Genomic DNA, 17,149 nt, shown 5'->3' on the forward strand with positions numbered 1-17,149 from the left:
TTTTATTTTATTTTATTTTGGGGCAAGATCTCATTTTGTTGCCCAGGCAGGAGTACAGTGGCACAATCGCGGCTCACTGTAGCCTCGACCTCCTGGGCTCACGTGATCCTCTGACCTCAGCCTCTGGCTGATGTTTAAAATATTTTGTAAAGATGAGGCTCACTATGTTGCCAGGCTCGTCTCAAAATCCTGACCTCAAGTGATTCTCCTGCCTCAGCCTCCCAAAGTACTGGGATTACAGGTTTGAGCCATTGTGTCTGGCAAGACATTTATTTTTTTGAGACGGAGTTTCGCTCTCATTGTCCAGGCTGGAGTGCAATGGCATGATCTCGGCTCACTGCAACTTCCGCCTCTGAGGTTCAAGCGATTCTCCTACCTCAGCCTCCCAAGTAGCTGGGATTACAGGCGTAAGACACCACGCCAGGCTAATTTTTGTATTTTTAGTAGAGACGGAATTTTGCCATGTTAGCAAGGCTGGTCTCAAAATCCTGACCTCAGGTGACCCGCCTGCCTCAGCCTCCCAAAGTGCTGGGATTATAGGTATGAGCCACCACGCCCGGCCTATTTTTTGTATTTTTTTTTTGTAGAGATGGGCTTTTGCCATGTTGGCCAGGCTGGTCTTGAACTCCTGGAATCAAGTGATCTGCCTGCCTTGGCCTCCTGAAGTGCTGGGATTACAGGTGTGAGCCACGATGCCCGGGCTGTCTTTTGTAATCTTGACATTTTTGAAGGATATAGGCCAGTTGTTTTATATAATGTCTTTTAAATTGGGTTTGTCTGGTGTTTCCTCATGATTGGATTCAGGCTATGCATTTTTTGTCAGGAGTATCATGAATGTGATGCTGAATTCATTTCAGTGTATCATATCAGGAAGTACATAATGTTGGTTTATTCCGTTATTGGTGATGCCAACTTTAACATGATTAAAAAAAATGATAGCATGTGACCTAGATTTGAAACAATCTCTGTCTTCCCTTTTCCTAGCCAGTGTGATTAGATCAGGGGTGGACACTTGACCTAATTCAGGCCAGTGAAAGTTAGGCCCAGGGTTTTTGTTCAAACTGGATGAAGAGAAATTCTCTCTTCTGCCGCTTCTACACCTGGGAGGAATGTAATTTTTGAGCTGCAGTAGCCATAATGTCGCCATGAGGGGAGGGTCAGCCTGAGGATGAAGATACAGAGCTGAGAGATAGAGAAAGAAAAACCAGGTCCCTGTGATGTCATTTAACTATCTCCGTCAGCCACACCTGAAGCAAAACCTACTCCATGGACTTCCCATATACGTGAGTAAATAAATCCTTTTTGCTTAAGCAAGGTTGGATAGAGTTTTTGTTTTTGCTTTTTTCATCACAAACCAAAGAATCCTCATAATACGATTATACACCTCACTCATTTTTTTTCCTAAGAACATGCCAGATCAAAAAACCTGAACATCTGAGTAGCAGGAAACGCAATGAGAGATAGCTTGGCAGGAGATAACATTTGGACAAAAAATGTGACTCAAAGAATAGGTTCTTTTTAGCTACAGATGCTTCCATGAAGGTCTTGGGGCTGCATTGATGTAAGAGTGGGCATTTTTCCCCGCAGCATTGTCTTCCGAGAGAATAAGGTTTTTCCACAATATAGAATAAATTCCTAGCTATGGATTGTTTGATAACCTCGAATAGCATTTGTAGGGCCAGTGGTTTTTATCTTCTAACCAATAATCCTTCTGATCTTGTTGACTTCTATGAAGCACACCAATGTAATATTGAAGAAATAGACAAGGATGCCACAGGACTTCAGAGTAAATGTAGAGTAAAGCCAGGGCTGAGCTAACAGTGCCGTCTCTCAGATAACTCAGTCTTCTGAATTTCACAGGGGAGGTAAAAAATCATCTTAGTGCCCTTTTAATTTTAAACCAGGATACATAGTTCCATGATCCCATATTTTGTCATTAATCTGAGTTATCTCATCATTTTATCTTTGAGAGAAATACGTTACAAAGAATAAATTTTGTAGCCAGGGTGGTGGCTCATGCCTGTAATCCCAGCACTTTGGGAGGCCAAGGTGGGTGGATCACCTGAGGTCAGGAGTTCGAGACCAGCCTGGCCAACATGGTGAAACTACGTCTCTAGTAAAAATACAAAATTAGCTGGGCATGGTGGCCTGCACCTGTAGTCCCAGCTACCCGGGAAGAATCGCTGGAACCCAGGAGGCAGAGGTTGCAGTCAGCCGAGATGGCACCACTTCACTCCAGCCTGGGCAACAGAGCGAGACTCCATCTCAAAAAAAAAAAAAAAAAAAAGAATCTATATTGTTTATCCTGATCAAGTGCCTAGCCTAGGACCCAGTACTTAGCAGATGCTTAATATATTGTGGTTGAATGAATGGAGAAAGCAATAGATCAATTAATAACTTTATTGCTCCTTCAATTTGTTTGGCCCTAACTAGCCATTGACTCCCACCAGTCCAGCCTGCTGTTCTCTCACTTTGTGCTGCTACCCACACCACCCCCAGTGTTAGCTTCCTGGGTTTTGCTTGATGCAGGTTCTATCATACTGTGATATCTTGTAAGTTCACCTTGCCCTTCACTGGGATCACCATAGGCACCAAATTTATTATGGCCTTGTTTTATTGTCTCTCTGTACAATATGTTGGCAATAAAACTAATTTATAATACTTACTTGGGAACTTGTAAAAAACACTTTCTCTCTCTCCAAAGCAGTATTGTGTCTCTCTACGTACTTTCTGGGAAATGCTCTGGTTATAGAATGCTTCAGTATTCTCCTCTGAAACTCAAAGCAGAAAAATGAAGTCACATAGACAAATAAAAATTTATTTTCATCTGTCAGATTACAGTTTCTGTAGTTTCCCATATAATCCAAAGTCTTGCTGATTCTCCCTCTGCAATATCTTTTCTATCAGCCCTGCTTTCCTATCCCTATAGTCAGTGGTGTTCTGGAGCCAACTGGCAGCAGCTTGCAAAGAGCCAATTGTTAAATTTTCAGAAAGCAGGCAAGTTGCTTGTTAAACTGTTGGCAGCTTGAAATTAGCAATATTTACACCACGGAAATCAGCAAATGCTACAAATCAGCTCCTCCCCACCTCTACCCAGAACTGAGCTGATTATTAGATATTTGCCATCATAATAATATGTGAGGGTCTTTCCTTGATTAAAGTTTTCACTACCTCTTGTCTGAACTACTATAATATCCTACTAACCAGTATTTCTGCAGTTAAACTCTTCTCTTTCTGGCTGATCATTGTTAGAATACTTTGACTATAAGTAACAGAAAACCCAACCATAGACTTCCTAAATGTAATAAATATTTATTGTTTCACATAAGAAAAAGTTCAAAGACAAGGCACTTTCAGGAAAACTCAGCACCTCAAGGGCTTATGAAGTACCTGGATTCTTTCCATTTTCAATCTTTACCACCCTCATCATGTTAGCATTTCCCCCAGATGACTGTCATCTTTCACATGTCACATTCTCACATCACCACATTTGTACTTATGCCTGTCTTAAAAAGGAAACAAAATCTCCACAAAGCCTGTTTACAGGCTTCCTGTCAGGTCTCCTTGGCCAGAATCACAACCCATGCTTATTCTTAGATAATGGAATTACCATGATTGGTTCAGACCACTGGTTCCCAACCCTTCGGAACCAACTTCTTACATATCAAGTATTTTATAACACTCCTCTTTCCTGAAATGAAAATCAAAGATAATATAACCTGCCCCTACACACACATTAAAAACATAAATATAAGCCCTAACCAGAATATAAAGGTAAAATAAAGGTAATTTATAAAGAAAATAGGTATATGCATTTAAATATATAGTAAATTGTATTATGAGTTCTAATTATTTTCTGCTTTTCCCACAGTGGAATTATACATCCCAGCCTGTTGACTTGTAATTTACAGTGCCTCTTTGACCAATGTAACACGAATGGAAGTGCTACATCTGAGAAGACACACGACTTTGCCATAACAACAGCATGTCTCAGACAGGGGCTGCTCCTTTAGCCTGGCTGTCAGAATGAAAAAGACATGTGGAACAGGAGCAGAGCAGCAACTGATATGTAATGTAAACAAGAAATAGATTTTTGTTGTTTTAAGTCATTGAGATTTTGGGTTTTTTTTGTTACTGCAGCATAACTTATCAAAAGCTGACTAATACAATATGGTACAACAATATTCTAGCATATAAAGAAGTAGTCTTCACTTTATGTATGTTTTCACTTATATGTAATATTATCATGATCCAGCAGCTTCAGATGGACATGATACAATTGTGTTGTATGAAAAAATTCAGAAACCAAGAGGATATTTCTATTAGTGAAATGATTTTCTGCAATAGTGATCAATTCTTAGTGAAGCTGCAAGTTAAAAAATAAAAGGCATCCCTCAATTACATGATAGTTTACATTCTTGGCAAACAAAGTCTATAGTAAAATTGGGCAAAATTAGTTGTTGCTGGACTCATATAAAGAGATGTTTTACCTATGTGAATAGAAGTCATGCATCTTTTTACGTTACATTCAAAAACAGGCAAAATGTATACATGCTGTTAGAACACATATAGGTATATGACTGGAAAGAGGCATTAGGGTGTGTTCAGTTTGCGAAGATTCATCAAACTGTACAGTTCTGTGTGTTTTTCCATATATATGGTTTTTAAATTTTTGTTTTGTTTTTGAGATGGCATCTCACTCTGTCACCTAGGCTGGAGTGCAATGGCGCGATCTTGGCTCACTGCAACCTCCACCTCCTGGGTTCAAGCAATTCTCCTGCCTCAGCCTCCTGAATAGCTGGGATTACAGGCACCAACCACCATGCCTGGCTAATTTTTGTATTTTAAGTAGAAATGGAGTTTCGCCATGTTGGCCAGGCTGGTCTCGAACTCCTGATCTCAGTTATCTGCCCATTTTGGACTCCCAAAGTGCTGGGATCACAGGTGTGGGCCACCACACCTGGCCCCCATATATATGTTATAATACAGTAAAGAGTTAAAACAAAGTCATGCATGAGACAAATCTTTGATGTGTAGGATTGTTCTATGCATTTCAGAATGTCAAACATTTCTGGTCTCTGCCTATGAACTGCCAGTAATGTCCCCTAATTATTATGACAAGCAAAACAAAACAAAATGTCCTCACAAATTTTTATATTGCTGAACCCCAAAGTGCCTTAAATTTATACTACTCAAGCCTCATTTCCTGCACTGGGCCCTCTGAAGCTCGTTGATTGATATCTGCATAAAATTGGTCTTCTATTGGCCTTTGTTCATAGGCAGGGTAGAAGAAGATGATGTATGGGTGTTGGTGTTGATGTTGTTATTGTTGTTGGTAGTGGTGATGGTGATGGTGGTGGTGGTGGTGGTGATGGTGAAGATGTTGGCAATGGTGATGGTGGGGTGGTGATAGTAGTAGTGATGGTCGTGATGGTGGTGGCAATGGTGATGATGATAATGGTAGTGGTGGTGTGATGGTGGAGATGATGGTGGTGGCAATGGTGAAGGTGATGGTGGTGGCAATAGGGATGGTGGTGGTGATGATGGTGGCAATGGGGACGGGGTGGTGTGGTGATAGTGGTGCTGTTGATGGTGGTGATAAAGGTGGTGGCAATGGTCATGGTGACGGTGATGGTGATGGTAGTGGTGTGGTGGTGGAGGTGTGATGGTGGTAATTGTGATGGTAGAGGTGGTTATGGTAGTAGTGATGGTAGTGATGGTGGTGGCAATGGTGATGGTAATAACAGTAGTGGTGGTGGTGACAGTGGAGGTGATGGTGGTGGTGGCAATGGTGATGGTGGTGGTGGTGGTAGCAATAGGGATGGTGGTGGTGATGATGGTGGCAATGGGGATGGGGTGTGGTGATAGTGGTGCTGTTGATGGTGGTAAAAGTGGTGGCAAGGTCATGGCGATGGTGATGGTAGTGGTGTGGTGGTGGAGGTGTGATGGTGGTAATAGTGATGGTGGTGGTGGCAGCAATGGTGATGGTGGTGATCACAGTGATGGTGGTGGCAATGATGATGGTTGTGATGGCAGTGGTGGTTATGGTGTTAATGGCAATGATGGTAGTGGCAGTGGTGGTAGTGGTTGGGTACGTAGCCATCTGTATCAGCCACAGCATCCTCCACATGCTATCACATACATCTTAGATAACTTTGCCCCAACCCTCAAAATCTGCTGTGGTTTCCAACTGTCTACAGGAAAAACCACACCCTACTTACCTTCTAGGGTAATTTTGAAGTGCTTTTGTTTTCACTGAACCTTTACCTTTCCCATTGCTGAACATGCTGTGGTATCACTATACCTTGCTCCTCCTATTGAGAAAGCCCTGGTCTCATTCTCACTTCTCTAGGTCTTCTTTCAAATGACTCCTCTTCCGTGAAGCAGCGCCATGTCCCAGAGTTAACCACTCCTTTGTCTACTTTCCCAGAGGGTTTTACTTAAATCTCTCTTTAGCATTTATTTTATTCTGCCTTTTGTGTAGTTAGTTGGCACATGTCTTTTGTAGCCTCCACAGGCCTAGTACAATGATGGGCACTGAGTTCTTTAAAAAAAAAAAAAAAAAAAAAAAAGCATGTTGAATTAAGCGGAACAGGAACACAGCTTCTGAATTTCTCAGAAATCAGCAACCCAATATCCAAAATCTTTTAGCTGGCTGAGACCTATAGTTGTCATCTGGGTAATATAGGCTTCCTACCAATAGCTTCAATTGTAGGTTAACTGTACTTCCCCTTATTTTAAAAGGATTGCATCCTGAACTGGGCTTAGGGAGGGAAATGAAAGTATTTGCCTTCCCTGAACTTCCACAAGTTAGAATAGAATAGAATCAACAAGACAGTGGGGGAGGAGGGCTGGTAGCAGCTTGGCTTTAGCATAGGCAAGTTGGAGCAGGCGAGGCCAGGTGATACTTCAGTTACAATTCAGTGAGCATTTATGAGTGTCTACTAAGTGCTGACTACTGTGAGAGTCACCAATATCAATTAATAAGAATCTTTCGGCCGGGCATGGTGGCTCACGCCTGTAATCCCAGCACTTTGAGAGGCTGAGATGGGTGGATCACCGGAGGTCAGGAGTTCAAGACCAGCCTGGCTAACATGGCGAAACCCCGTCTCTACTAAAAACACAAAATTAGCCGGGCGTGGTGGTGCATGCCTGTAATCCCAGCTACTCAGGAGGCTGAGGCAGGAGAACCCGGGAGGCGGAGGTGTGGAGGTTGTGGTGAGCTGAGATCGCGGCATTGCACTCCAGCCTGGGCAACAAGAGTGAAACTCCATCTCAAAAAAAAAAAAAAAAAAGACAAACAAAAAATTAGCCGGGCGTGGTGGCTCATGCCTGTAATCCCAGCTACTGGGGAGGCTGAGGCAGGAAAATCACTTGCACCCGGGAGGCGGAGGCAGTGAGCCGAGATCGCGCCATTGCACTCCAGTGTGGGCGACAAGAGCGAAACTCCGTCTCAAAAAAAAAAAAAAAAAAAAAAAGTTTCTCTGTTTACTCTAATGGGGGAGGTGATGTATGTGTCCAGGTACCAGGAGGGAGGTGCAGATAGGAGTTCAGAGAGAATGCCTTTGGGCATGGGTCTCCCTGCCAAGCCTAGGTGTCCTGACTCTGGTCTGCTGTGGCTGTCTATCTCACTCACCAGATTTTAAATTCCTTGTGGACAGGGACCGTACCTCATTCGAATTAACTGCCTTCACCCAGTGCCCAGCCTCTTGGGGCCGGGCAAAAATGTGGGACGAATCGCTAAGCAGTGTCCTATCCACCCTCCTTAAAGAAAACTCCACCCCTGTCATTATAAGCCTGTTTCTTCTGCTTCTGAATGGCCTGCAGCCCCAGGTTCCCAACTGTCAGGCCCCCTTGGGCTAGTCCCATTCCTTCACTGTGGGTTTGAAGTGTCATCCCTTGGAGCTCGGCCGCCAGCGCCAGCCTACCCTTCCTCCCTCCCACCACATCCCCGCCCTTCCTGCTGAGCACTGTGGTAGCAGATCAGTCTAGCACTTCCTCTAATGGCTAATGCTTTTGTGGGAGGTTCTGAACTAGGGTTAAAAGATAAAAAGCTCTTCCCCCTTCCCCTCCCCCAGTTCTAGTGTTGATTCCTCTAGTTCCGACGTTCCCGTTGCTGTATCCCTAGATCCCGCCTTTGTTTTAAGCTCCCGAAGAAAGCCTTCCGGAGACTTTGTGACCTCACCCAATTTCCAACATTCCAGATTGTCTTTTCTTTCTCCCCAGACTTTAAAATCAGTGGTCCCTTCTGAGTCAGCTAGGAGGAGGCCAGAGGGAAACAGTGGGGCTTTCGAAGCTTATCAAAAGCAAACCTTGCTCTTTTGAAAAAGCATTTTCCAAAGCAACCTGGGGACAAAGTGGGGTTAAATTTTACACAGATTGCTTATGAGCAAGAGTTAAGTGGCTAACAAGCCATGAAATCTTACGGAGAAGCAGGTAAAGCCAAAATTAAAAACTCCCTCCGAGTCAGCCCATTCTGCGACCCACCTCCTGCGTTTTGCGGCAGGAACTCTACTCCATCGAGGGGCTTTGCTGCAGTGGCACTGCCCACGCATACTCAACTAAAAGACTCAGACCACGCCAGCCATGCCACGAGGTGTGTTTTATTTTCATTATTCATACAAATAATTTTCTATAATATCCCGGGGCAAACCGGAGAATTTGGCAGTCCGATTGGGGGGGGGGTCCCTTCAGAGACCCACAGGCCGGTGGCATCGGCGCGGAGTGCCCAGGTTCACAGTGCAGCTTGTGGCTCGTGTCCATCTTGCAGGTGGCTCTTCCTCCACATCACGACTGGGGTCTCGAAGATGACGGGGGTACGAAATCCTCCAGGATCTTAGGAAATTTCACTCCGCTTCTCCTGCTCAATGGCTGTGGAGAGCGGGAAGCGGGCGCTGGAGGGGAGCTGCAACCCCCACCCGCAACCAAGGTGCTTCCCAGTGTGGGCGAGGCACCCACGAGGTGTGGGGATTTAGAAGGAAGCTTGGGGCTGGGGAGAGACAAGGCGCTTTGTGAAACTGAAAGAGTGGCCGGGGCCGCCCAGACCGGGGGCAACGGCGGGGTGGGGGGTGGAGGAGTGGGTTTGCAAGGAAGAGCAGGGTGAGGGGCTGGGCTGGGGCGCGGGGGACCGAGGCACACTCACTCTCTTTGGTTGGCAGGGTGTTCTTCTCCTGCGTCTCCGTTTTCTTCAGCTTGGCTTTATCGAAGCTGGCGATTTCCCCCATGTCTGGTTTGTCTGCCATTTTCTTAAAACAATCCTAGTGGGCAAACGAAGGCGCTTGACCTGGGCCTGGGGGGCCAGCGTCCCCTTCCGCGCTCCCCGCCGACGCCTCTCGACGTGGCACTCGCGCCAAGGCGTGCCGAGCAGCCCCAAGGCCGAGGATCTGGGCGCGTCCCGCACCCCTCTTCTCGGTCCCAGGGCGTGGTCGCCGGCCCCTGCCTCCCGTCCGAGACGGGGGCCTGTCGTGGTTGCGGCGCGCCCGCCCGGTGCACCGGATCCGACCACACCCTGGGTGGCCCCCCCCGCGCCCCGGCGCCGCACTCACCGTGCAGTCTCGTTCCGAGCCCGAGATCCTGGTGCTCCCACTCGCGTTGCTGCAGCAAGAGACAAAAGAGAGGCGCCCGCCCCTAGCCTTATATACGCCGCGCCCCGCCCCGCCCCTCACCCGCCGCAGCAGGGGCGGCGCTGGCACCCGAGGGGCGGGAGCAGCGCTGGCTGCTCCTCGCCCTGCCGCGCCCTCCGCTGGGCTACCAGCCGGGCTGGGCGCGGCTTCTCCCGCGCCCGGCACCCCCAGCTCGCAGTGTGCCCAGCGTGGGGGCTGTAGTCGCCGCCAGAGTGGGCGCCAGGCCCCCGGCTTTGCTTTTGCGGCTACATTTCCCCCTTTCCGGGAATCTGCTGCTCACCCCGCAGAAAGGATATGGGACTGGCGTGGGAGGGTGTGTGGTTTTGTGCGTGTGCAGATATGATGTGTAGCCGTGGGTGTGGATGTGCGGGCGTGCACGCGCACTCTGCAGCAATCCTCGCTCTAGGAGACGCCCCACCCCAGTCGCCCCCAGGCCTCTTGCTTTTGCTCCTCCAGAGTCCCCTTCCCTCCCCCACTTTTCCTCTCCTTAGGGAGGCTGAGTCCTAAGGTGGTCCTGCACTAAAAGAATTCGAGCCGAGGGTCCCGTAGTGGAGCGGGGGGCGGGGGGGGGGTAGGGGGAAGGGGGGAATAGGTTTCCAGCGCTCTTTGCTCAGGTTGGGGGCGGTTGCCTTCTGGTCAGTCGTCCCCTATTCCCTGAACTTTGTGGTTCCAGCAGGATCGTTGGCGTGGCGGGTGTTCCTTAAATGCTGTTAGACGCATTGTGTGAAGGGCTGTGGTGGGAACAGGGCGTCCCGAGAAGGCTCGCGGTGTTCCTTTACTCGCCGAGCTCCTAGAAACACTGTATCAGCGGGTGCGGTTTTCCTCCTTGAAGTTAACCTTGAGGATAATAGAGACCCACATGCCTACAAACCTTCTTGTTTTTCTTATTAACCCATTGTAGGAGTGGTATACTGCATTTATTCACATCTTTCTTAGAAAAGTTGTATTTTCAGCCTGTGCAACACCGTTAGGTAATAAGTTCCATAAATTACCCGCCCAGGAGTTAAGGCTGGTCATTCTTTTATTTGTCCTGACCTTTCCTTTTTCAAGTGTGAAGTATTATCAAGCTCTTTAAAGTGGGATTTGGTGGTGACATCCTAAATTCGGTCCTGATTTTATTTTATTTATTTACTTTTTTTGAGACAGGGTCTCACTCTGTCACCCAGGCTGGAGTGCAGTGTGATCACGGCTCATGGCAGCCTGGACTTCCCCAGTTCAAGTGATTGTTCCACCTCAGCCTCCTGAGTAGTTGGGACTGCGGGCGTGCACCACCACTAGCAGCAAATCTTTTGTATTCTTTTTGTAGAGATGATATTGCACCATGTTGCCCAGGCTGGTCTCGAACATCTGGGCTCAAGCCATCTGCCTTAACCTCCCAAAGTTCTGGGATTACAAGCCTGAGCACCACTACCCCCTTCTCCCCTCCTGATTTTACCTGCTTTTCTCACGTTCCTTCAGTTTGGAACAGTGGGAAGAGAGCATAGGCTTGTGTGACCTTGGGCAAATCTTTTCCTTAGTTTCTTCATCTATAAAATAGCCTTGGCATAAACTTAAATGAGAGAAAGAAGAGGCATCAAGTGGATACTTTTTTTTTTTTTTTTTTTAGCAGGGTGTCTGTGCAGTGGTGGGATCACAGGTCGCTGCAGCTTTTTTTTTTTTTTTTTTTCTGTTTTGAGACAGATCTCACTCTGTTGGCCAGGCTGGAGTGCAGTGGTGCAATCTCAGCTCACTGCAACCTTCGCCTCCCGGGTTCAAGCGATTCTTGTGCCTCAGCCTCCCAAGTAGCTGGTATTACAGGCACGTGCCACCATGTCCGGCTAACTTTTGTATTTTTAGTAGAGACGGGGTTTCACCATGTTGGCCAGGCTGGTCTCAAACTCCTGACCTCAAGTGATCTGCCCTCCTTGGCCTCCCAAAGAGCTGGGATTACAAGTGTGAACCACTGTGCCTGGCCTCAAGTGGATACTTAAAATAGCAACCTCATTAGAATATCACACTTATATTTGATGAGTGCATTGGTTAACTTCTGCTGCAATATGCCATGTAACAAACCACCCAAAGCTCAGGAGCTTTAACAATTGTTTATTCTTGTTCCTATATGGGCAGGTCAGATGGTGCTGGGCTGGGCCAGGCTGAGCTTGGCTCCAGACTTTGGATTGGGTCTAGGTTTGCTCCACAGGTATCTTATCCTCTGGCTGATTCTTTGGTGATGGCAGAATAGCAAGAGGGTTGTACTGCAAGATAGTGTAGAAATGTTAAAGTGTCAAAGCCTGTCATATCCTGTCATGTTTGCTACCATCCTATTGGTCAAGCCCACCATCAACAGAGTGGGGAAAATATTCCACCTATGGTAAGAGAGGGAGGGTAGTGAACATTTCTTGAATGAAAGTGGAACTTCACAGTCAGGGTCAGCGAACAACTGTAACACACAGCCCCCAAAGTGGCTTAATGCAATACAAGTTTATTTTCTTTTTTGTTTTTTGAGATGGAGTCTTGCCCTATAGCCCAGGCTGGAGTGCAGAGGCGTGATCTCGGCTCACTGCAATATCTGCCTCCCGGGTTCAAGTGATTCTCCTGCCTCAGCCTCCCGAGTAGCTGGGATTACAGGCATGCACCACCATGCCCGGCTAATTTTGTATTTTTAGTATGGATGGGGTTTTACCATGTTGGCCAGGCTGGTCTCGAACTCCTGACCTCAAATGATCCACTCACCTCGGCCTCCCAAAGTGCTGGGATTACAGGTGTGGGCCACCGTGCCCGTCCTACAAGTTTATTTTCTACTCATGCAGCAACATTCTATGCTGGTGTTGCTGGTCAGGCAATTCTTTTCCATGTAGTGACTCAGGAACTCAGGCCCCTTCTCTCTTATTACTCTGCTCTCCTCTAGGTCCTTGAAGTCCACACCATCCAGCCAGTGGATGGGGAAAGAGGAGAGGCTAGAGGACCACACTAGAGTTTTTACGGACCAGGCTTGGAAGTAGTCTCCATTACTTTCGCTCTCATTTCTTTGGCCAGAGCTCGTTCACTTGGTTTCACATAACTGCAAGGGAGGCTGGGAAATATAGTCTAGCTGTCCCTAGGAAAAAAGAAAGCAGGGTTGGGTGGTCTTGGAGAGATCTCTGCCATACACTGTTGGAGGATCTGCTAAATCGAATGTAAAAATATCCAGATTTTCAGAGACAGTGATTCTGTGAAGGGTTTCACTGGCACTTGACTCCTTTTCAGTTGCAATGCCAATAATTGTTTAGGTATTATTATAATACATTCCCAGACCCCACCTTTGACCTGGGTGTAGGAATATTCAATTGTACCAATTTGGACCCATGGTGAACTTTCATTCCAACTTCCCTTTACTGAGAAAACAAAGGAATTGACTTCTAAATATAGCTATGGAGACATATGTTTGGAGACCGAGTAAGTATGCAAGACTCCCAGACAAAGGAGCTTTAAGGGGACCTGCAGACAGACATTCCTTATTCTTGCTCAGTGCAGCCCTGTGGCCCGTCTCTACCATAGCACACAGCCTCTTTGGCATTCATTGCTTAAGGACGATGGTCAAAATCTATGTCTCAGCCAGTCCCATGGGCAGTGGTTTCAAAACATCTGCATGTTCTTTGACATTTTCCCACCATTTCTTGGGTATAGACTGGCCTTAGTGACTTTCTTTTAGTGAATAACACATGGAAGGAATGATGCTTTGTGACTTCTGAGGCTAGGTCATAAAAGACCACATGGTCCTTTCTGATGTTCTTTCAGGATGCCTCCAAGCTGTGAGAAAATCAAGCATCTACAAGGAAAGGCCACATGTCGGCATTCCAGCCACAGCCTCAGCTGAGGTCAGAGCCAACAGCCAGTATCAACCACTAACCACACAAGTGAAGGAGACTTCGAAGCTTCAAACTGCCCCAGCTAATGCCAAGTGGAGCAGAGATGAGTTGTCCCTGCCGAAATTGTGGACTCATGGGCAAAATAAATGTAGTCGTTTTAAGACACTAAGTTTGAGAATGTTTTGTTACACAGCATGAGATAACTGGAACACCATGAGGTAGATAAATTATAACCTGGTGATTCCAGGCACTCAGATCTCATTTGGGGATTTTTTTCCTAGATCCTTAATGTAACACACATATACTTATTCAATAAATGTTTATTGAATGCTCACAAAATATCTGGGAGCATTCTGGCTGTGGAAGATACAATGAAACTCTTGAGTTACAAGTGTAGTGTAGTAAATGACTCAAAGTCAGTCAATAATATTAATAGTCATGCCTTGTATTCACTTATGACTTGAGGTGCCATTTATATGTGACAACAGTTCAGCTTGCTGCCGGGAACAGATTTTATACTGTTCACAGATGGAATAGAAAAAGCTGAACTACTAAACTGCAATGACATTGCCATTTTCTTTGTCAAGAAGGATGTTCTGGAAAATGTAGAACTAATAAGAGGAACTAAGAAAGTCTTAATGACTGTCAACTTGGTGGTCAACTTTGGAGGCTTGCCATGGGGCTTCATTCCTCAGACTTGTCCAACTTGACACTTTTATCAGAGACTGGAATGAGGATGTAGATAGAATAATGATTATGTTATGGAGGATGAACCTCTAAGCTCCAAAACCAGCTGGATACCATGGAGAAATGAACAAAATGTGATGAGATAAACCTGATAGAGACCGATGTGGAAGCTCCCTGGCCCTAATATGAATCCTACAAATACAGGGAGAGATGATTAACATGGTTAACTGGCAAATGGGAGTGAAATTTGTGATTGTATGGATAGGAAGAAAGAGTCCAGTCCAGATTTCCTTTGAATGTGAGAAAACCATTCACTCCTGCTATAGGACCTTTGCCCTCGTTTATGCTCTTCTTGGTCTAAACATATGCATTGTGCACATTTTTCCTTCATTTAGGAACCTGCTTAAGTGTCTCTTTCCTCAGAGAACTCTCCTTGGCCACCCATATAGAGCAACACCCTTGTCATTCTGTTGCTCTTTAGTGTCTTTCATTTTTCTTCATAGAATCCATCTCTAACCAATATACAAGTAAACATGCTACACATTCATTTCTTCGTGTATTGTCTATGTCCTGCCGTAGAAAATGGGAGACCTCATCTGTCTCGTTCACCACTGTATCTCCAGCACCTAAGGCAATGCCTGACATATAGTAGGTGCTCAGTCAATATTCTTTGAACAAATGCATAAACCTGGGCAGTTTCCAGGCAGAGCAAAAAATGCTTAACTTCCTAACTGAAATGGAATGAGCTGGTTTGGGGGAAGTGATCAGTTCCCTGTCATTGGAGGCATTCAATCAGAAGAGGCTATCCTCAATGAGAAGAGGATAGCCAAGTATTTGGACTGTTATAGAGATGGGCCAGAGTAGGCTCACAAGTGCGGAAACCTTGCCCTAGATGACCTCCATGGTCCGTCTATTGCTACTATTCCATTTGTGAAACAGTCTCCTTCTGAGTGCCAGTTTTGCCGGCCTGAAAATTTTGCCAGCCTGAAAATAGTTGCCAGCCTCACACAAAGGAGGCAGGGGAAGCAAAGAAATCAGGATGTGAATTCCATATTTTCCATACCATGAAAATGCTGTATGTTTTTGTAGGTCATGGGGCTTAAGGGCTCATCCAAGATAAAATTGTGAAGAAAATAAAATGGGCCTTTGAGGTTCAGCCTCAGCAGAGATTGTTCTGCTCTGTGGAGGACAGTGTGGATTAGTGCCTACGTAAAACTTGGCAGTTGCTTAGGTATCCCAGGTGGCTAAAGGCCACAGTGAGTGAGAATGTTACTGTTTGATTTTTCATCTCTGCTGTTAGAATAGCGATGATGACAGCGACTTACATTACTGAGCAGATACTGTGTTCCAGATTTGGCAGTAAGGACTTCACATGTATTATTTAATCCTCGACAAAATAGTGTGAAATAGCAGGATTTTAAACATCTCTGCTTTATAGTATAGGTGTCTAAGGCTTGGCTGAGGTCACACAGCTGGTCATTGGCATTGTTGGGACTTGAATCCCAGGCTGGCTGATTCCAAAGCCTGGGCGCCTCACCACTGCACCGCCCTTGCCTAGACCCTGCGGCAGAGTTTGCAAACTGCCAGCCTGGATCCAGCTGGCATATGTATTTTGTCTGGCCACACTAAATTTAACATAAACTTCAGGCAACCCTCAAACATTGGAAGATTTCCGTACTGAAGATCTAGTAGCACTGGGTCTGTATTTTCTCATGGCAACACCACAGTGAACAGCTGCCCCCTTGAAATGAGGCATGTCCTCTTCACTGTACTGGATTTCTATCATTCCCTAATGTCTCTCCAGCATGGAAACAAGGAAACAAGTGTCAATTGCTGCTTATTGTATTTGGGTTGGTGTTCTGCTTATAGTACAGAATTTTTTTTTTCTTTTTTGAGATGGAGTCTTGCTCTGTCACCCAGGCTGGAGTGCAGTGGCGTATTCTTGGCTTACTGCAACCTCTGCCTCCCAGGTTCAAGCAATTCTCCTGCCTCAGCCTCTCTAGTAGCTGAGACTACAGGCATGCGCCACCACGCCCAGCTAATTTTTATATTTTTAGTAGAGATGGGGTTTCACCATGTTGACCAGGCTGGTCTTGAACTCCTGACCTCAGGTGATCCACCTGCCTTGGCCTCCCAAAGTGCTGGGATTACAGGTGTGAGCCACCGTGCCTGGCCAGAAATATTTCTGGATCCTTGGTCTCTGTGTGAGCCAGCCTTCAAGATGGCCCCAGTGAGTGCCTCCTATTCCCATCCTTGTGTAGTCCTCTCCTCTATTGTACTGGGGTTGTCCTGTGTGACTGATGGCATATGGCAGAGATGATAGTATGGCATTTCTGAGATTAAGTTACAAAAGACTGTAATTTCCATTTTGGTGCCTGGCTCTGTCCTTCTCTCCCTTGGATTTCTCATTTTGGGGGAAGCCACTTACTGTGTTGTGAGCAGGCCTGTGAAGAGGCCCATGTGGTGAGGAACTGAAGCCTCTGGCTAACAGCCAGTGAGCAGCTGAGATTTGCCAACAACTGCATGAGTAAGTGAGGAAGTGGGTCCTCTAGCCTCAGCTAAGCTTTCAGAGGACTGCAGTCCTGGCCGTGGAGTTGATTGCAACCTCATGAGAGACCCTGAGCTAGAAATTATTCAACTAAAGCTGCTCTCAGAAACGGTGACTTTATGTTTTATGTTGCTAAGTTTTGGAGTAATTTGTTTCTCAGCAATAGATAAACTAATTCACTCTCAAAAATAGGGAGAAAATACATAGAGACAGCAAGTAGAACAGTGGTTACCAGTGGCTGGGGGAAGGGGAGAATGGGGAGTTCTTGTTACTGGTACAGAATTTCAGTGTGAGATGATGAAAAAGCTCTAGAGATGAATCATTGTGATGGTCATCCAAGAATGTGAATTCACTTAATGCCACTGAACTGTACACTTAAAAATATAAATTATATGCTATGTATATTTTACCACATAAAGAAAAAAGTGAAAAAAAGTGAGAAGATGGAACAAGAGTGCCATGTG

General features: G+C 46.0%; 1 protein-coding gene across 1 annotated transcript; it reads right to left on the reverse strand.

Moving 5' to 3' along the window:
- Positions 1-8,584: 8,584 nt before the first annotated feature.
- On the reverse strand, positions 8,585-9,607 carry TMSB10 (thymosin beta 10). The gene is given in 3 exon segments (NM_001132722.1): positions 8,585-8,871; positions 9,143-9,257; positions 9,546-9,607. Coding segments are annotated over 2 exon segments (135 nt in total). The 5' UTR covers positions 9,243-9,257; positions 9,546-9,607; the 3' UTR covers positions 8,585-8,836.
- Between the last annotated feature and the right edge of the window lie 7,542 nt (positions 9,608-17,149).

The sequence above is a fragment of the Pongo abelii genome, chromosome 12, assembly GCF_028885655.2.
Source record: "Pongo abelii isolate AG06213 chromosome 12, NHGRI_mPonAbe1-v2.0_pri, whole genome shotgun sequence".
Lineage (NCBI taxonomy): Eukaryota > Metazoa > Chordata > Mammalia > Primates > Hominidae > Pongo > Pongo abelii.